The sequence below is a fragment of the Hipposideros armiger genome, unplaced genomic scaffold, assembly GCF_001890085.2.
Source record: "Hipposideros armiger isolate ML-2016 unplaced genomic scaffold, ASM189008v1 scaffold_14, whole genome shotgun sequence".
Taxonomy (NCBI): Eukaryota; Metazoa; Chordata; class Mammalia; order Chiroptera; family Hipposideridae; genus Hipposideros; species Hipposideros armiger.
The window spans coordinates 7140793-7159912 of NW_017731364.1; the positions used below are offsets into that span (position 1 = coordinate 7140793).

General features: G+C 36.6%; 1 protein-coding gene across 1 annotated transcript in view; it reads left to right on the top strand.

Annotated features, from left to right (window-relative positions):
• The window catches only part of TP63 (tumor protein p63), a 226063-nt gene that overhangs the window by 143576 nt on the left and 63367 nt on the right, over positions 1–19120 (top strand). Inside the window, exon 5 of the mRNA XM_019667925.1 lies at positions 2840–2897. Within this exon, the coding sequence (XP_019523470.1) occupies positions 2840–2897 (58 nt within the window). The remainder of the gene's footprint in view (positions 1–2839; positions 2898–19120) is intronic.

Below are 19120 nucleotides of genomic sequence, written 5' to 3' on the forward strand. Positions count from 1 at the left end.
AAAGCTTAGGAATCCATATTGAATGGTAGAAAATCTCTCCCTGTCCTCTAAGGCCTTCTTGGTTTTGAATATTTAACACTGAACCAGAGAGAAAAAAAGTGCCAATTAGTGAGAAAAGCCCTGATCTGGGAAGCAAAAGCCTGTATTCTGGCTGGCTCCTAATAATTTCAGCCGGTGTGTGCTTGTGTGCTTCATGCTGTTGTGAGGTCGTTTGTGTGAAAGTTTTGGGGGGAAATGTAAAGCATTATGCCAATGAGAATTACCATAATCATGATATGTGTTTGCAGTCCTCAGAATGTAGGATAGTTACTAGTCTCATTATTTGGAAGAAGTAAATGTCACATTAAGGTGTGATTTTAAAAATTTAATAAAATCACAAACATGGCATCTGTAACAAAAAATTAAAATCTCATTTATTAAGGAAGGGTTAAATTAGTTGATACATGTTGGTTCTATAACATGAATCATACTGTATCGATACATATATTTTTTCTTACATTTGCAAATATGTTTCCCAAAAAGAAGCCTTTAAAACTATACATTGGAAATGTGAATTAGTCCAAAAGTATTCTGATTTAAAATGTTTGAAAAAAAATCTTTCCATCTATAACTTTTCTAAGAAAACATAGAAATATTTTCAAAAATTCAAAAGGCGCAAGAATGTTTATTCTATCTCAAAGTTTATTTTGTAATGTATTATAACGTGAATAAAGCTCAAATATAAGGGAGGGGACCTACAAGACTGGTTTTAACTGGTTGATCAAAGAATGCCCAAGACCAAAGTGACATGCATGTTTGTCAAACAATTTAATGTTTGCATGGATTATAGAAATGCTTCCAAATATCATCATCTTGTTGAGAAAAGTAGCTTTAGAATTGTTTTAACAGTTTTTTTTCCCTCTTTGGCAAATAGGTTTCTTTGGAAAGCGTTTCTTTTATGTTATAATATCCAGTTCATTACAGGCTTTAATCCAGTTGAATAGAGTTTACGAAATAATCTGCATTCATAACACTGCATTCCAACATAATTTCACATGTGTTCTCATTTTGACCTCACTTCTTTGTGAGCTAGGTAGGACACGTTTTATAACTCCCGTTTTACTAGTGAGGAAAGCAGAAGAATGTGGAGGTTACGTGACATCCCTAAAGTTACAGAGGCTTTTTTTTTTTTAGAGGATTTTATTGGGGAGTTTTCTAGGACTCATCAGCTCCAAGTCAAGTAGTTGTTACCATCTAATTGTGGAGGGCACAACTCAGTGGCCCACGAGAGAATCGAACTGGCAACCTTGGTGTTATGAGCACTGTGCTCTAACCAACTGAGCTACCCAGCTACCCCAGGTTACACACGCTTTTGTGTAGCTGCATCTATTTCTGATCAGGCCCTCCCCTCCTAGATTGTGACCTCTTCTTCCTTTTCCCACCATTTCACATCAGGATGTCCCAAAATCATCTAAAAATGTATTTTAGTACTTTTATATTTTGAGAAGCGGTTCTGTCATGGTTCACATTTTAACCATAAAGTCTAAATATTAATTTAAAACTTAATCTCTCCCCCACGTGTTATTTATCAATTGTGTCATAATCTTTAGTCTCTTTTATAGCAATAATCCTGGAGATGGACACTAAAGGTGAGTGAGCTTAGCATCCTTAGGCCTTAAATAAATATTGGTTGATCCATCTAAGTAAGCTTTTGCTGAAAAAAACAATAGAATAACCATTTCCTAAGTAGAGCACTGATGTGTTTTAGGATAGGGGTCACCCACTGGACGTTTACAATCACTGATCTTCAAGGCTAACTGTTTCTTGCTTGGCATATTCAGGCAGAGCTCTACTATATTAAGAGTGAGCACATCTGAAGGGATGATGGGCACATGGGCACCCCTAAATGGTTAATCACTTTCCTTCTAAAATGGTTTAAGAACCATAGGGATGGAGCTTGATATACTCGTAAGGATGACATTAAAATCAGTCTTCCTCCCTCCTCCCCCCCTCACCACCTTCTTAAGGCTTTTTTCAAATTTAGCACACTCCTCAATCATCTTTGATCAAAACTCCTCTTTCTGAGTAAATTGTCTCACAAATAAAGGTCGGAGATTTCTACCTAAATGGTAGGTTAAAGAGAAAAGGATTATTTTGGGGAGCACACTGGTACAATTTCCTGACATGTGGCAACAGTGACATCAGCACCCTGAGAAAGCGAGTAGGCACTGAGGTAATGGAACACGAGGTCTAGTTGGGAGCCAGAAAACCAGGCTTCTCGTCTTGATGATTTTTGTGACCTTAGCCAAGAAACCTCATCTTCCTAGAAGTCAGTCTGTGCCTCTGATGAGGATAAGAACGAGTATGGTCAAACCCACCCTTTCTTTAAGGTAAGGTAGTATTAAATGATCAGCATAGACAGTTTTTAGAAGGACGTAGTTAGTAATCAGGTATTTTTGGTTGTCGTTAACAAATGAGCTTGGTTAAACTGTTTTGTCCTTCTTAGGTTTCTGTTCAGTTATCTGCAATCTACCCTCCTACAGATTTTACAGAATAAGGTGATTGAATTAGATGTTCATTCTTTCCTACTAGTGTGTCACATGGTTGTTATATCTTTATTAAGTTCTTTCCTGTTCACAGTCAAGTTTATTTTAGGCCCAGGTGCATTTCTTCTAAATCTAGGACACTTGAATCCTATCTGAGTAACTGCGGAAATTACCTAAAAAGATACAAGTTCTTAGCCTTGGACACCAATGTCTTATACATGGAAGCATCTATCACTTTGAACCAAATTACATGTCCTCACATTTATGAGTAGAACTCACATTTTTAAAAGTGTTTTCTCATACATTTTTTGTAGTTGAGCCTCATAACCAAGGCTGTTATCTCTAGTCTTATAAATGAGGAAACATCAAGAAGTAATGGTTACATGGCTAATAATCAACCAAGGAAGGAGAGGAACCCAGGCCTCCCTCACTCTCAGTCCAGGTCGCTCCACTGTCCTATCTGGACTGTCTTCTGTCTTGATTAATAGACAGTAACGACGTATAGGCACACATAGCCCTTGTGGAGTATGGAGCTGAAGCCCAACTGATAGAGGACAATTTTAGGCCATAGTACACAACATCTATTTCTTAGGCATCTGTGCACTTTTAAGCAATTTTTCAAAATAAGACACTACATTTTAAAACTGCCCACCAACTGGAAGCAACGGACACAGCTGTTATATAGGAGGCCACACTCACTGCATAGTCTCCTGATGATTCTTTAATAAAAATCTTTTTAGTACCATTTTATCACTTGTCATCCTACTGTGTTGAGTTTTCTCTTTTCATTTCTGATTTCACTCAGAATGACTGCCACAATATAGTTAATGCATTTAAAGTATATATGCATATTTCTTTTGCTTTCTCTGTGTTTTAAATAACAAACGTGATAGTTTCCAGTTCCATAAAAAGTATGGTATTTATTTTAAACATCTTCCAATGAAATAAAGTGAAGTGTGATAATGTTGTTTATATTTTCTATTGTCACACACAGTGCCCCCAAATCAACACTCAATTTGGGATTTAGCTTCAGACTTTTTTATTTTGCCAATGTAATTGCCACCACTTATCAAAACTCCCCTTTTAATTGAATGGAGTTCTGCTCTACAATTGTAGCCAGGAATCATCAGTAATAGGACAGTTGACAGAATGTCAGTTTGGAAATGGCAAGAATCTTAGGTGCAGATTTCAACCCTGAAATTTACTGGCAGTATATGGGACCAGCCTAAACAATTCAATCTATCTAAACATCACTTTCCTCACCTACAAATGGAAATGTTAATACTTTTTTTGTTGTGAGGATTACATGACATGTGTAAGCACACCTACTAGCACCTGGCTAGCCATAGGCACACAAGTATTTATAGAGTCTGAATTTAAATTCCTTTGTTTCATGAGCTTATTATAGTTTTGTTGAGGGCTCATGTGTACAAGTAATACTTTGAAAAAATGCAAAGAAAATGTCTTCTACTTTTTTTTTTCCCTCTTATTGCTTTTGTGCTATTAGCATGCATACTCCTTTCCCCAGGGACTGTGATATTATCCACTATCCAAATATATGAATAGATGACATAGGATGATAGCAGGCTCTCCCATAGGTAGACTTCTGAAGGCTGGCTGTACTCCTTTCTTGTTTTGTTTTTTTGTTTTTTAAGATTTTATTGGAGAATTGGGGGAGGGGAACAGTGCTGGGGAATCATGGGAAGGGGAACAGACAAGTTGCTGTCGTTTTGTTCTTCAGTCTAGTTGTGGAGGACGTTGCTTCACTGGCCCATGTTGGTATTGTGATTGCGCTCTTCCCGGGCGAGGCACATCAGTCGCGGGCCTCTGGACAGCCACTCACTGGCGGCTGCTGGCCGCTCACGCTGGCTGCCGGTTACACATGGTAGCTTATGGCAACCCACTGCAGCAGGGGACTGCAGCCCACGCTGTCGCCGGCGACTCACGGCAGCCTAGCTCCAGGTTGAGCTGTTGTTCAGCATCTTAGCTGTGGAGGGCAGTGTCACTGGCCCTCATATGTGGGATCCGAACCGGGGCCCTCTGGCGTCCCAAGCCAGCTCTTAACCAACACGCCACTCAGCCGGCCCTGCACTCCTTTCTTAATTAAGCCTGCCCGATGAGATGCAGCCCCATCCTAGCCAGCACAAGGATGGGCCTTTTCTGGAAAGAAAGACCTGTAGATCGATGGCATTTCTTTCTCATTTTTCATCCACCACTTAATTTATGGGATTACCTTTTTTTATTCTACATTTTAAATAAAAGATATTATTTTTTTTTTATAATAAGCAGAGAACCTTGCTTATTGAAGTGCCAGCACATTAATTTGTTGTGGCAACCTATGGAGGCAGCCTAAGCACTCACCAGTAGAGGAACTGGTTCGATAGTTTATGGCACATCCATATAATGAAATACTCTGGCCATTTCAAAGACTCTCAAGCACTGATCTGGAATGCTTTTGGCATTGCTAGTGAGAAAAAAATAAGCTTTCTATGGCACCTACTTGAGAATTGAGAGATCGTAAGGACACCACTTCTGGGGGCAGAGTGTTTTCTTTTGCTCTAGTGAAGAGGCCTCTTTGTGAATATAGGTCATTCTCTCTTGATTATGGGACTCGTGTACCTTTGTCAGTTTGAGAGCTGTTTTTTTCACAACCCAGGACATGCTGTATTATGTGTGTGCAAACACTGTGAAAATCCTCAGGTTATTGTATTTTTCTGTTGTGCTCACTTTGAGATAGCAGCACTGGCCTTTGGACATATGATCACTTTTTGCTGCTGTGTCTTTCTCCCTTCATAGACTCCACGATCCTGGAGAGCAAGCACCCTGATGTACTGCCCAGCACAATGTCCAACATACCCTTCATAACTATTAAAAACCTGTGTTTTCCCCTCGTGGTTAAAGGAAACAATTATAGTTCCAAGCAGTACCCCTCAATTCTGACCTTGATTGTCAACTGTCCATGAATTTGGTCCCTGCTACTCTTCCTTTGCCTTTCCTAATCATGCCAGCCTCATGTCGTGTTCAGAGCTTTGAAGAATCTGACTTGAGCAAGTGGGAAGATTAGGGAGGTGGCATTTGAAAGGGGAACAGCCAGTTCCCCAGAGAGTTTCATTGATCCCAGCATATCAGTCTTGCAAGCTTGCTCCTCTTGGCTCCACAGGCAGGCTGGCATGCTTGTCTGTGGCCCACCCTCCCTGTCATCAGGTTACCTGTAATGTAAGACTTCCAGAATAAGGCTGCCAGCTCTGCAGAAACCTAATGCAAGCCAGCCCCTTCCACGGCTCTCTGGAATCTTGAGACTCTTAAGGATAGCTCATCAAAGGACATGATGTACAGACACACTTTTTGATGGTGAGTGTGATTTATCAGCTTCCTTTCACAAAGGAGACACTTTTCAAAGTTGGAGTCTTTAACTGGGGCTTAAACTCGTCTTACAGTTGAGCTGCTGTTAGATTTCATTGATGAAGAATGGGAGAGGAATCAGTAAGTAGTCTTGGCTCCTGCCAGTGATACATCTGTTAATCATAAAAGCGCCATTTTCACTTCTTGCCATAGCTGTCCTATAAATCTCCCAAAATATATATAAAAGTGCCTTTTTGTGCCCCTTTTATGATGAAGAAAATAACACTGAGCATATTCACGTATTATCCAAGCTATTTCTTATCTCAGAATATTGAGGAAGAATGTCATAAATAAAGTACTTGGAGATTCTTGGTGATCCTTCATGTTACTTTGCTCTAGGTTTTGGATTTCTAAATGAATTTCCATTTTAAGACATGCTGCAGAGGTGATGTCCCCAGTCCAGAACAGAATAACTTAATCAGCACGTTTTCCCTAATTTGTTTAGATTGATTCTAGATTAATGGATTTGTAATAAGCCAGTTTCCCCTAATCTAATGGTTATGGCCCTCCCACACTATACTGAGTGATTTGTTGAATGTACTGTAGAGTTTTTATTTAAAAGAAAAAAATGATATTGATTTTTTAAGTCAATATCTGGTATTATGAGATGAAACTACTGACTAAAGAGAAACAAATAGCAAATTTAAATAAAGCTGGCTTTTCTTTTTCTGCTATAAAAAGAATGATAGCAAAAATCCTTTTTCTTTTTTCTTCTTTTTCCTCCTCTTCCTCATTCTTCACTATGTTATCATTAGTAGTGGTCAATTTAGTTCTGTAGGTATTACCAGCCACTCAGTGTCTTATTGTTTCCTTGTAGCTTTGCTTTCCCAGAATGGTGGATTAATATGGGGAAGATACTGATAGAAATCAGTTGCCATGAAAATCCCCATCAAGAACAGGCATCTGATCATCAGACCCTTTTCCTTTAACAAATCATTTTGATGGCAATAGAGGTGGCAAACTAGGACATCAGTGGGGAGTAGAGAGGTAGCATGAATGAGTCAAAATAAAAGCAGGGATGGTGACAAAATGAGCTTACATACTCTGTCTGCAGGGGTATCTGCTTTGCGACCCAAGTCTGTTGTCATGGTGAAACTAGGCCTGGTTTTAAAAGATTATTTTTTCAACGCAAGTTATTAACCTGGATTTGCACATAGTATCTCCATATCTTTAAATTATAGTTATATATATATATATATATATATATATATATATATATATATATATTGTGAAACACTGCAGATAAAACAGTAAGCAGACTGAATGCCATCCTTGCAATATGTTAACAGTGACAAGGAATGATGACTTAAAGTTTAAAGAAAATAACTGGAAATTAGAGCAAACATCTAAGAGAAAGGTTACTAGTAAACATATTCTACTTAGAAATAATAATCCCCTATCCTTTTCAAAAGTTTTATAAACTAATTCCTTCCTGCAAAACACTAAGCATTACATTGTCAAAGTAGGATTTTCTCAATTTGTTTGCTTTCAGGAAATGACCTTCCTACTTTCACATGCCTATAAATTTTATCTTATAAAAAAAATGGCATGCAGTATTGGATCCTTTGATAAAACATCTTATTTGTTTGCTCTTATTTTTATTATTAGAGGATTTATGGGTCTCTGTGACTTAACTCTAAAATTGGCCAAGCTGTAATCAGAAAGGGGCAATGATGTTTAAAGGGCTTCAAATCAATTTTCTCAGCCTACTAACTGATGGCTTATTTTTAATTGGCACATAGTGTGGAGGAACAAAAAACCCTGAAAACTGAGGTATAAACAGAGAATAATGCCATAAGAATTTTTTAATGACTCAAGAAAAACACAATGTATCATTAAGCTAAACAAGAAATCCCTTAAAATCAGCCCTGAATGATGTGTGCCACTTGCTGTGGGATTGTTGCTCTGGGTGCATTCCCACATATGAGTTTTGCACATTCTCCTGTTCGCTTCCTCCAGTACAGCACTAGCCATTTCCATATTGTAGTGTGACCAAGTCTTGCAATAGTTCCCACCCCTTCTGGTGGAGAAGGGCAGATGTATTTTTCTCAAGAAAGGCATTAAAAATCAGTTGGACTCATGTCTTGTTAGGGAGACCACTTCATAGACAGTGTAGAGGCCTGACCACTGCACTGAATTTCTGAAGTTGATGTTGAATAATATTGTATGTTAACTATAATTATATATACATATAGTCACAGGATGTTGAGTACAGTGTGGGAATGGAGTCAATGGAATTGTAATAGGTAAGTATGATATCAGGGGTGGGAGGGCAGTGGATGGGGGAAGGGGGGCTGTTACTTTGTGAGGGGTGAAAAGAATAACTATTGCATTGTTCTGTACACCTGAAACTAACAATAAAAAAAGTAAAAAAGTAAAAAAATAAATCAGCTGCTATGTCATATAAAATAAATCCTCAGAGTTTTCTGTCATCAGCAATTAATATTTCTATACAGATTGCTATACAGGTCACTGGGACTGGATGGAAACGAGATAATATAGCTTTCTGCCCAACAATTTCCAGTTCTTTGAGACTAAAGAAGAGTTTATTATAAAATAGAAAGCAAAATCTTAGACTTTTTGAAGCCCCGCAGATATTTTGTAGACATGAAATGATTTTTAGAATGTGGAGTCCTGTAATTAGGCACATAGAAGCTTAAAAATAATAATCTTAGCAATCATCTCTGTGGTTTTTAGTAATGATTGCAACCCCATTATCAGGCTCCCCTCAGCTAAAATTTAAAAGAAAATTAATAGTAGCCAGAGACCCTAGATCTAATTTATTGTGAGATAAGTTAGAGAGAGATTCTCACTTTACAAATAGAATGAGACTTCTCATTTTACTTTTAACCGAATAATGAAGAATCATGATTTCTTATTAAAAAAAAACCAACAAAACCAAAAAACAAAAAACAGTATATTTTGCCACTTTATTATTATATTAGAAAGGCCTGAAGAAGTTGGAACAGCGCTTCTAATTGTTTTATTCAGAGTTAACGTGAATTTTCAAATTCATCAAACAAGTGTTCCTTCATGGGTTGCTTATTTAGTTTTTACTCTTGTACTTTTTTATGCTCTTTAACCAGTATCATCTGCAGTAAATTTTGTGAAAAATATGACAAATAAGATGAGAACACCATTTCAAAAAACTTTTTCTTTGAGTGGTTTTCAAGTTGTATTAAACAGGAAGACTTACATAAGAATCCTCATTTGAATTTGAGAAGTCATCTGAAAGGCTTGGGAAGAGTGTGGCTCAGGCAGTAGAACACAGGCCTCCGAAGGGCAGCTTTTGTGTACAAACAAGCTGTGTCATCTGGGCAAGTCTCTCAGTCTCTGCCCATCTGTTAAATGGGGATTGTAATATAGCAGAACCTCGAACAATGTCATTGCGTTGGTTCGTTATAACATTGATGCGATGCCACAGGAGCTTCACTTTGGTTTGTATTAATTAGCCTATGATAAAATTGGTTTTGTTATATGTCATTCCACCGTAGTTCCAAGGACCTATTGAAATGATAAGTGAGGACTCACTGTATTTACTTGGCAGGATTGCTGTGAGGTTTAAATTTTATGAAGTACTTTTGAAGCCTGAGAGATGAAGCTTTAAAAACATAATATGTTACTATCCTGGATTTTTATTTTTAGATTTACCTGCATGAGTACATGAATTCTGTATCATAGCCATGCTTACAGTAAATTCAAGCAGTTTTCTGAGCTTTTCTATTCATAAACAGACATTAAATGAAATAATAATGATATATAAATCCTGAAAAATAAATAAGATGAAAATATATGTTGTATGTGTGTACATATATATATATGTATTTTTCATGTAAAGTTAGTTTTTTTTAATTATTTTTTATTGTGAAATACACATTTTTTAGAATTAGTTTCAGCTGTGCAACACAGTGCAATAGTTATACTTTTTACCCCTCGAAGTGACAAACCCCCTCCCCCAATCCACCGCCCCACTCCCTCTCCCCCAATATCATACATATCTATTACAAATCCTTTGACCCCACTCCTGCACTATACTCCACGTCCCATGACTATATATATATATATATATATATATATATATATATATATATATATATACACTTATAGTTGACATACAATATTATACAACATCAGCTTCAGGTGTACAGTGCAGTGATCAAGCCTCTACCCCATCCATGATGCGGTCTCCCTAGCAAGACATGTGACCATCTGACACCCTCCAAAATATATATAACAAGTTGTTTTTGTTTTTTTTTGTTTTTTGTTAAAACATGTTTACTTGGGTCCTATAACTGTTAATCAGTTACTTTTATCTTAGAATCTCAGTATTTTATTGGTAATATTTTAGCAAACCAGTAACAAAGTTTAAATTGTGATCATTTTGGTGATCATTATCACTGGATCATTAGAAGAATTTACTCTTTTTCTTAAAAATGCAAAAATAAATATGCATACTTATATAAATACAAATATGTTAGTTTAGTGGAGTAACAAAAGAGTTAATTTATAATAATTATAATTTGGGCTAGAAAAGTATCCTACTCTCTCCTCCTTTACTTTGTTTTTCCTTCTACCCTGTGTGTTGAAATTTTCATATGAATATAGAGCCCTGATGTTAAACAATATAAATTGCCTTTACTTTTTTTTTTTTTTTTTTAATGCTTTGCCTCCTTGGAAAAACAAATTTCATTTTCCCATAAGAATAACATTATAATTATGGATTGCATTTCTGACCAAGGGCTTGTCATTAAGTAAGTCATAGATGTGATTAACTTTATGTCATAAAAGCAAAACTCTGACTACTGTAAGTCACTGTAATCATTTAAAATAACAAAATAATTCTTATAGTCCTATAAAATTTGCTTAAATATCTTGTGTGCTTAAACATCTGTATATTATGTTTGCTTAAACATCTGTATATTATTTTTACTTAAACATAACAGGTTAACAGTTGTTTTTATAAACTTATCAAAACTGATGTTATTATAATTAATGTTTTAATTAACATTTTGACATGCCAGAATTTTGATGCATTTTATGTGTGATAATTTTATGTTTCTCAAAATTTTCTCTAGGGAAATTAGAATGAATACTTACCCAATAGATTCTTGTTACCAAGAATGATACTAAAAAACAAATCTGTAGTGCACACCATTCTTTAAGAGTTGAATCAATTTTTTTAAAGATGTTACTAGGAATTTTACTTATTTAAAAAAAAGAAAAACTGGATCATATTGAATTACAAAGTAATAAGTTTTATATGTGCCTGTCACTGCACTCTCTAATGTAGGTGTCTTGAGAAGGTAACATGTCCCCAAAGGCAGCTGGTTAAGGAAGGGCTGGGAGTGCAAATGGAGGGAGTTCTGTTCCTTTGCCTTGTTGATAGTGGGGTTTTTAAGAATACACATTTTGTATTAGATGCACGGTTGGTGCTTGCCTTTAAAAACTATCTATTCAAGTTTATCACCTGCACTCCCTCTTCCAACCTTTCTGTACAAAACCACAGAATGAATGGGTCTTTTGGGAAATGGTATTTAGTCAATAGTTAGATAAAACAGGTGAAATAGAAGGCTTTTTTATAATAAAATTATGGAATAACATTTTCTATACTTTCACAGTTAGAATGGATATGTAGAAAATTTATCCTGTTGTGATCATTAAGAATTTCTTCTTGGACTAACTCACATAGATAAATAATGCCTTTCTCCTTTGCTTATTCTCATGCCTAGAATATGTTGAAGTTATTTTACAGGTATAAATAAAAACACATTGTTTTAAGATGCTTTAGCCTAACTTTATTCCCTTTGAGTTAGGAAGACATTTGGCAAATAGCTATTTTAATCAGTCTTTTAAAAATAAAATCATCAACCTTTAAGAGTTAACATGGATAACTCATTCATAGGTTTGTTGTTGTTATTTCATGATACTAACTGGGAATGGATTATATTCTACATGTATCTTCAAAGACTATAGCTTACACTTTTGTTATGTAGATACAGATTTTGCAGATATTTATGTTTTACATCTGAGAATCATATAATTTAACAAACAGCTCATCTGTGCACTTTTATGGTGTAAGTGCTAGAATGACAGCTGATGGGGAACTTGAGGACTAGAGAAAGGAAGATGTTTTACACAGCAGCAGAACCAGAAGGAAATATAAACTTCTTGTCTAGTTTTCAACTCAAGAAGCAATTAAATGCATAGCTATTTATACAAGTTTCTATAATGTATTCATATTTCAGAATCAATGTCTTGCCTAGTACTCTGTGGTTTTCAGTCATAATGCTTTTCTTTGCACAAACATTACATAGACATAGGTGTTAAAAAGTATAAGAAATGGGAACAATTTTTTTTTTAAGTTTTATAGGCTCTCCTCTCACCCCCCATTCAAGTGCAAGTTATCATCTTAGACACTTAGGGATTAGGCGTGAGAATAGGAAGAGGATAAAAAAAAAAAAAAAGAATAGGAGACAGAGGAAGTAAAACACTTTGTTAAAAATAATGAGTAGATCCTTCTATAAACTTATAACATATGCACTTTAAATGTGTTAGTTGGATGTTTTAGGAGATACTTTTGTAGCTGTGACTCAGGATAATTTTATGCCATGGACTTTAATATTGAGGAAAAGGGCCAAACCAATCCTAATAGAATATTCAAGTTCAATCTAGAATCTTCACTTTCTTGATTACTGCATTCTATAGTCTACTGGGTGCTTTTGCTTCAAAGCATAAGAACACACTTTTAATTCCTTCAGTTGTCTTCTCAGGAGAAATGACTGAGCTATTTCAGGAAAGAAGAGAAAAAAGCACTTCTTATTTTATTTTGTCTAGAAAGTCATGTTCTTATTTGAGAACTGGGCATTTTTTAATAAATACACCCAATAGTAGGTGGTCTTACTCAGTGAATATGATAAATGTGTCATTCTATATCCTGTCTTAAAATGCTTTAAAATTCCCAAGAAAGAAGGTCTTCATAATTATCTGGCAGTATTTTGGTGAAATAAACATAAACCATAAAAAAATGTAAGGCCCTTTTTCCACACGTGGTAATGATGGTTTAATTTTGGTAGATGTGGGATTTAACTTTTTAGTTAATGCCATAATGTAATTGAAGCAGTATTTCCATGTAGAAGCAATTTAAAAACATTTAATTGTTCTTTCTACCTGTTAGAAGTATTCTTTTATTATATAATGGCTTTGAACCTAAGCTTTCCTTCCCACTAACTCAGAACACAACCTAACTCCCAGAGTTTAGATTTGATTCTGACATTGTTTGACTTTGCACAATAAAAATCCACATATACACCAAAGAAATTACAAGAACTACTTGGATATCTTTTGTCACTGGTCTCAAAAAAGGGCCAGCCCTGCTCACGACATGGAGAATAAATACTTCAGGACAAAGTAAATGAGAAGGGGATGAATTAGAATTGATATAGTTTACCTGGGTGCTACCCACACTGCAATATGAACAGTGAGAGAGGTTACATCCTTCTCAGATGTTCTTATAAGCATTTCCAAGCTAACGTTTATTTCTTTTTTTAAATGTTTGAGATTTGTTTTGACATTGTCTCTTGGGCATATGGTTGTGGGGCATAGATTAACTGCTAATTTATTGCTTTCTTAATTTATTTGACATCGGAATTTAGACTTCAGAAACAGACAGTGTAATGCTTTGAAACATTTAAGCAAAATAGGGAATGCTCTTTTTTCATAAATTCCTAATTTGAAATGAAAATGTTCTTTCAGCTGCTAAATTACATTACGATGTGATATAAAGCATATTATCCTGTAATATGAGAGATACTTTCAGTTTATCATTTTTTAGTTATCTTGCAGGACTGAAGGCTACAAACATTGTGACTATCTTAGTGCCTAGCTCTCCAGCATACCCTTGCCTCTTCCAGAAACCAGGGACTGTGGCTCTTCTACTAAAAGAGAAACAAAAGTGCCTAAGGAGGCAGGGTGATGAGTGGAAAGAATTCGAGCTTTGTGGTAAGATAGGCCTGGGGTTGAATTCCACCTATCTCTATCTATGTGGCCTTGGGCAAGACAGCGTTTAGGGCAGCTTCTAAATGGGATCATGCATCTTAGGTAGTAGTGTGATTGGTAGGATTGGATATAATGAATGTAAAGTGCCTTACACCATGCCTGGTACATGGTGATTTTTATTAGGATGGATCATAATTTAAGGATTAGAATTTGGATTAAACCTGCCTCCACTCACAGATTCATCCGGAACTGTAATAGAGTATCCTCTCTATGGAGTAGATCTAGCTTCTGGTGCCTAGCCTTCCCCTTTGTTGTAGAAGTGATATATTTCAAAAGTGCTTTAAAATTTTGACCCCAATTAGGAGCAGAGGGAAATGAGTGTCTACCTTGGGCATCCTAATTGTATAATCTGTAGTGTTCAATAGAAGACATATAAATTCTGGGGTTTTTTTCTGTAACATTTATCTCAATTTTCCATTTTATTATAAATATATTATTTAAATATAAATGTTTTCTCCCCTCATTAAAAAAAAATGTCTTTAAAATTGAAGTTCCAGGAAGACAAGTAATATTTATCTCATGGCTTTGAATTAGTCAAAATGTCATGTATACTTATAATTACAAGTACCTTGAACAATTTTTTTAAGAAGCACAATTTTGAGATGAATTAATGTGCTTTGGAAGAGAGTGGGTATTTACTTATTACAGCCTCAACCCCCAAAACACTAGGACCCGTGCTATGAAATGATGACATTGTTAATCAGTTGTGCAGAGCTCTTTCTTTTTAGCCAGCTTCCTTGAAACTAGTCACATTCTAGTCTTGTTTGGAGAACCCCACAGGGTACAATTACCACAGAAGAGGGTAAGACCCGGGGAGGCTGATTCCAGCTTAAAGTGAAGAATGGTCAGTGTTCTCTAAGGATGGAGTGCACTGCCTCCAGTGGTGGTGAGCAGTCAACTACTAGAGAGCATGAAAAAAGAGGCAGGCAAGACCCTTGACTCAAGTTTCAGATGAGTGAATGAATTCTGAAGTTCCCTTTGAATTAAAAATTCTGTGCATCCAGAAGAGAAGGGGTTTTTTTGTTTGTTTGTTTGTTTGTTTGTTTGTTTGCTTGTTTTCATTTTTGTTTTTCTTCTGGCTGAAAAGAAAGAGGAAGGCAGTTGGCCTTCTCTGTGTCAGGCAGTTGGTTACTTGTGGAGAAGAGAAGAGTCGGGACCCACTGAGTAAAAACACAGAGGCAAGCCTGCTGTGCTCTCCCTGGGACAGTGACTCTACTATTCTTCCTGGAGCTACGGTCTTGTATAGGGAACTTCAAGAAGTAATGCTCAAAAGGCAGGATGGGGCCAGCCCATGTAGGTTAAGACATTTGGACTATATCCCACGGACAGTGTCCTGACACTTAATATTCTTTGAGCCCAAGGATTATCATGCCTCAGATCTGTATATTAAGTCAATTGATCCAATAGTATATGGAAGTTAGTTGCAGAGGGAATAGAGTAAGAGGAGCAGCTTGGAAAATGCCACAGCAGGGCAGGTACAAGATGATGGGCTGGACACTCACTCAGTTATCCTGTGCACTCAGTATGCAAAGGGCAGAAATGGGAGAAGGCAAGTGTCTGCTGCTGAAGCCACTGCTTCCAGGAGCTGCATAGGAAGGTCTGGGAAGAATGGAGAGCCAGGGAAGGAGCTGAAGTGATTAACTGTCTTACGAAAGGAGATATGTTAGTAAAGGGTGGGCAGCCATTTTCTAGCTGGTTCCTTCGCAACTCACTTAACCTCCCTCAGTTTTCTCATCTTTAAAAGGATGAGGGTAATGCCTACCTCTAGGGCTGTTGTGAGGATCAAATGAGATAATGAGGGGAAAGTGGTTGGTAAATGCCGGAGTAGATCTTCATGCAAATTGCTACTGCTGCCTTAGGACAGAGACCACAGGTAAGGCTTGGAGTTTCCTGTCTTGCAAAATTCACATCCACATCCTTTCACCTGGAGTCCAAGCTGAAGGTGCTGGTTGAATGGGATGCTTCATATCCAACCTATTTCAAAACTTCCTATCGTGTTGTCTCATATCCCCGGTAATAAAAGCAGAAATCCTACCAGCTTTCAGACACTTGACGCTGCTGCCTTTCCTCTCTCCCTGAGGAGAAACAGAAGTAGCCTGTAGGGAAGAATTTACACTCTTCTCCTGGACTTATTGGAATGGCTGGCTGTGGGAGATAAGGACCATTGGGCAAGGCTCCTCTAATGGGGCTGGGTAGCAGATGCTTCCTTATGGAGACAGTTATTTTCCCACGATGGTGGCTGGGATCATACGGATAACATTGCACCTGTTTTTTTTTTTGTTTTTTTTTTTTGTTTTTTTTTTAACAGCATTTGATCACAGACACAGTAACATCCATGCCTAGGTCATAAGCCATTACTTCCAGGAACTGATTACCCCCTTGAAGCACAGTGAGGGGACAGAGGTCCTTGTCAGAATTCTCATGAGTGAATCATTGCCATGAGCTAATGTCTCAAGCCTTATGATTCAGTGCTGGCCCAGGCCTCAGTTTTGTAGGTAAGAAAACTGAAGACGCAGGTTAGACTCCCCTATCATCATTAGTCTGTGCAGAGGGAAAGCAATCTGTGCCATCATCAGATAGCGGTGTTTTGGAAGTCAGATGTTTGGTCCATTTCCTCTGTAAGGATGTAGAATGAGCAGAAGAGTTTCTTTAAGAGTTAATAATAATATTTTTAAAACGCTGTGATTTTTTGTGTGTGTTTTGATTTCATGAAGTCAGAGTTGGTGAAATGATGTGTTTGGGAGACGAATGTTCATGTAATAGGCAAGATGTAGCTTGCAGGAGAACATCTGTAACCAACCCATTCTGCATACGATGGGGCCAAGACTTGTTTGTGTTTTAGTGCCTGTTCAAACATGTCTAATTTTTTAAAGATTTATAAAGTTTTAGAGGATCCCCCTTAAAATGTTATTTCTTCATATAAGTGTATGTATGTATGTATAGCCTGGTGGTTAAAATGTGTACCCTCATGGTGTTTAGGTAAGGCCAGCACTATCCTAAGTGGAAAAAAAAAATGCTTGTCAACATGAAATAGATATAAAAATATTAGGAATGTCAGTGATGGTTTATGAATCTACCTATTAATTCAGCAATAGGCAAAAAGAAATTGTACTTTCTCATTTTTTAAAATGTTCATCATAGAGATTAAACAAGAATAAAGAATAACAAGAAACGTACCTGGATATTTGCTCCCAAGTACTCAGAGGTGTTGCTCAAAGCTTGATCAAAAAGAAAATAACAGAAGGGGCAGTAGAAGTCAGTGAAGGGAAATGAGTTCGAATACTGTCAGTATCAATTAAACAAGAGGATTTTTAATTTTCTCTACCTGCCTGTCCTTTGTCTTTACCATATATATATATACATACATACATACATACATACATATACATACATATATATACACACATATATATATGTGTATATATATATCTATATATATCTATATATCTATATATCTATATATCTACATATATCTATATATCTATATATATATAGATATATATAGATATATATATATCTATATATATAATGGGAACTATTCCATGGGAGAGATAGTGAGAAGCCTGCTGGTGTTTTTTGTTTGCTTGTTTTATAGATATTATTATGTACCTCCTGAAATTTATGTGCTTTAAAAAATAATGATATTTTATGACAGTGATCTACTTCTTGGCACACCCTTTGGGATGTGCTGTAATGTACAAACATTCAGAGTTCACAAGGACTGATATTCCCCACTGCTCCTGCAGCCCCTGCTGTCTCCTCCTCATCCCCCTTCTTGCTGCTTTTGGTTCCATCAGTGACATGAGCTACATGAAGAAAAGGCAAGTAAGAAAAGGATAGGGAATGTGAAAATGGTAATGAAACTTCTAAACTTAAAGTTTAGGGGTGCTTTTAAGTAAAACAAATCTTTTGAGTTTCTAAAAGGGAACTTCGTGGAATTAAAGTGTTCTTGCCCATAAAACCAAGTCATTTTCTACTTTCTGAGGCATCTATAATTAACGTATGCAGCAAAGACGGTGTTGTCCTCAGTCTCAGAAAATTCAGAAGCATGTTAATGAATCTGGGTTGATTATATTTGATCAGTTTCTTAGAAAAGGCAATAGTTCACATCCAGAAATTTAATTAACCTTTTGTTCATAAAGACTTTAAAAATGGTTTTATGGACACCAAAATGCTAATAGTATGTCTCTCTAGGAAGTGAGATTATGCATATTTTTCATTTTAGCTATTTTCCTTTTTTCTATTTTTAACATTTCTTGGCATTTCAAGACATATACAATTTTTTTATTTGAGAGAAATATTAATAAAACAGAGTATGAAGGACACACAGAGAAGTATGGATTTGAGAGAAATACCCCAATAAAAAGATAAAGAGGTTTCTTTATAAGTAATTTCAAGAAATACCAGCTATGTGGGAGAACTCAATAATTACATGAAAAAGAGTGTGTTAAAATGGTTTTCTTAAAATTGTAAAGATTCCATCTTCTCAGAAGCTTCAGCATTGCTACCCACCCAAACTGGGATGACCAAGTGTACACTTATCATGACTCTCGTAGGATTTCTCCACAGGTGCTTTATGTGTTTTGTATCATATGCATGTGCACACATGTCTCTATGGGCCTTTGTTGAAGCTAAGTTGAAGACCCCATATCATTAGATCTCGGTGGCTGCAATTCACTGAACCACATTCTTTGAAGCTAAAGGCTTCAAAGTGCATTTATTGAGCACCAGAAGTTGCCCTTTGAAAGAAAATAGACATAACACCACAGTTTACTAGTTAGGGTGATGAAGCAAGTGACCAGGCCTCTCTGAGACTCATTTCCCTCCTCTTTCAGGTGTAAATAGTTGCGCTTGCAAATCGTTGACAGGGTAATGTGTGAAGCCCGCAGTCCAGCGCCTGCCCCTGAGCGGGCCCTCAATAAATCATGCCAGTAACTCTTAGAGCGAACTAGACACTGTAGGGTAATCATATTATAGGTAACTTAGCCCTTCTTCAAAGAGCTCACAATCTATCAGGGCAAAATGATAAACCTAGCTGTAATTCAGTGTGACAGGTGCTATAATCTGTCTGGAATGTCCCCTTTTCCACCACCCTCCTTGTCTGCCAGGCAGACTCCTATTCATCCTTTAAAAGTCAC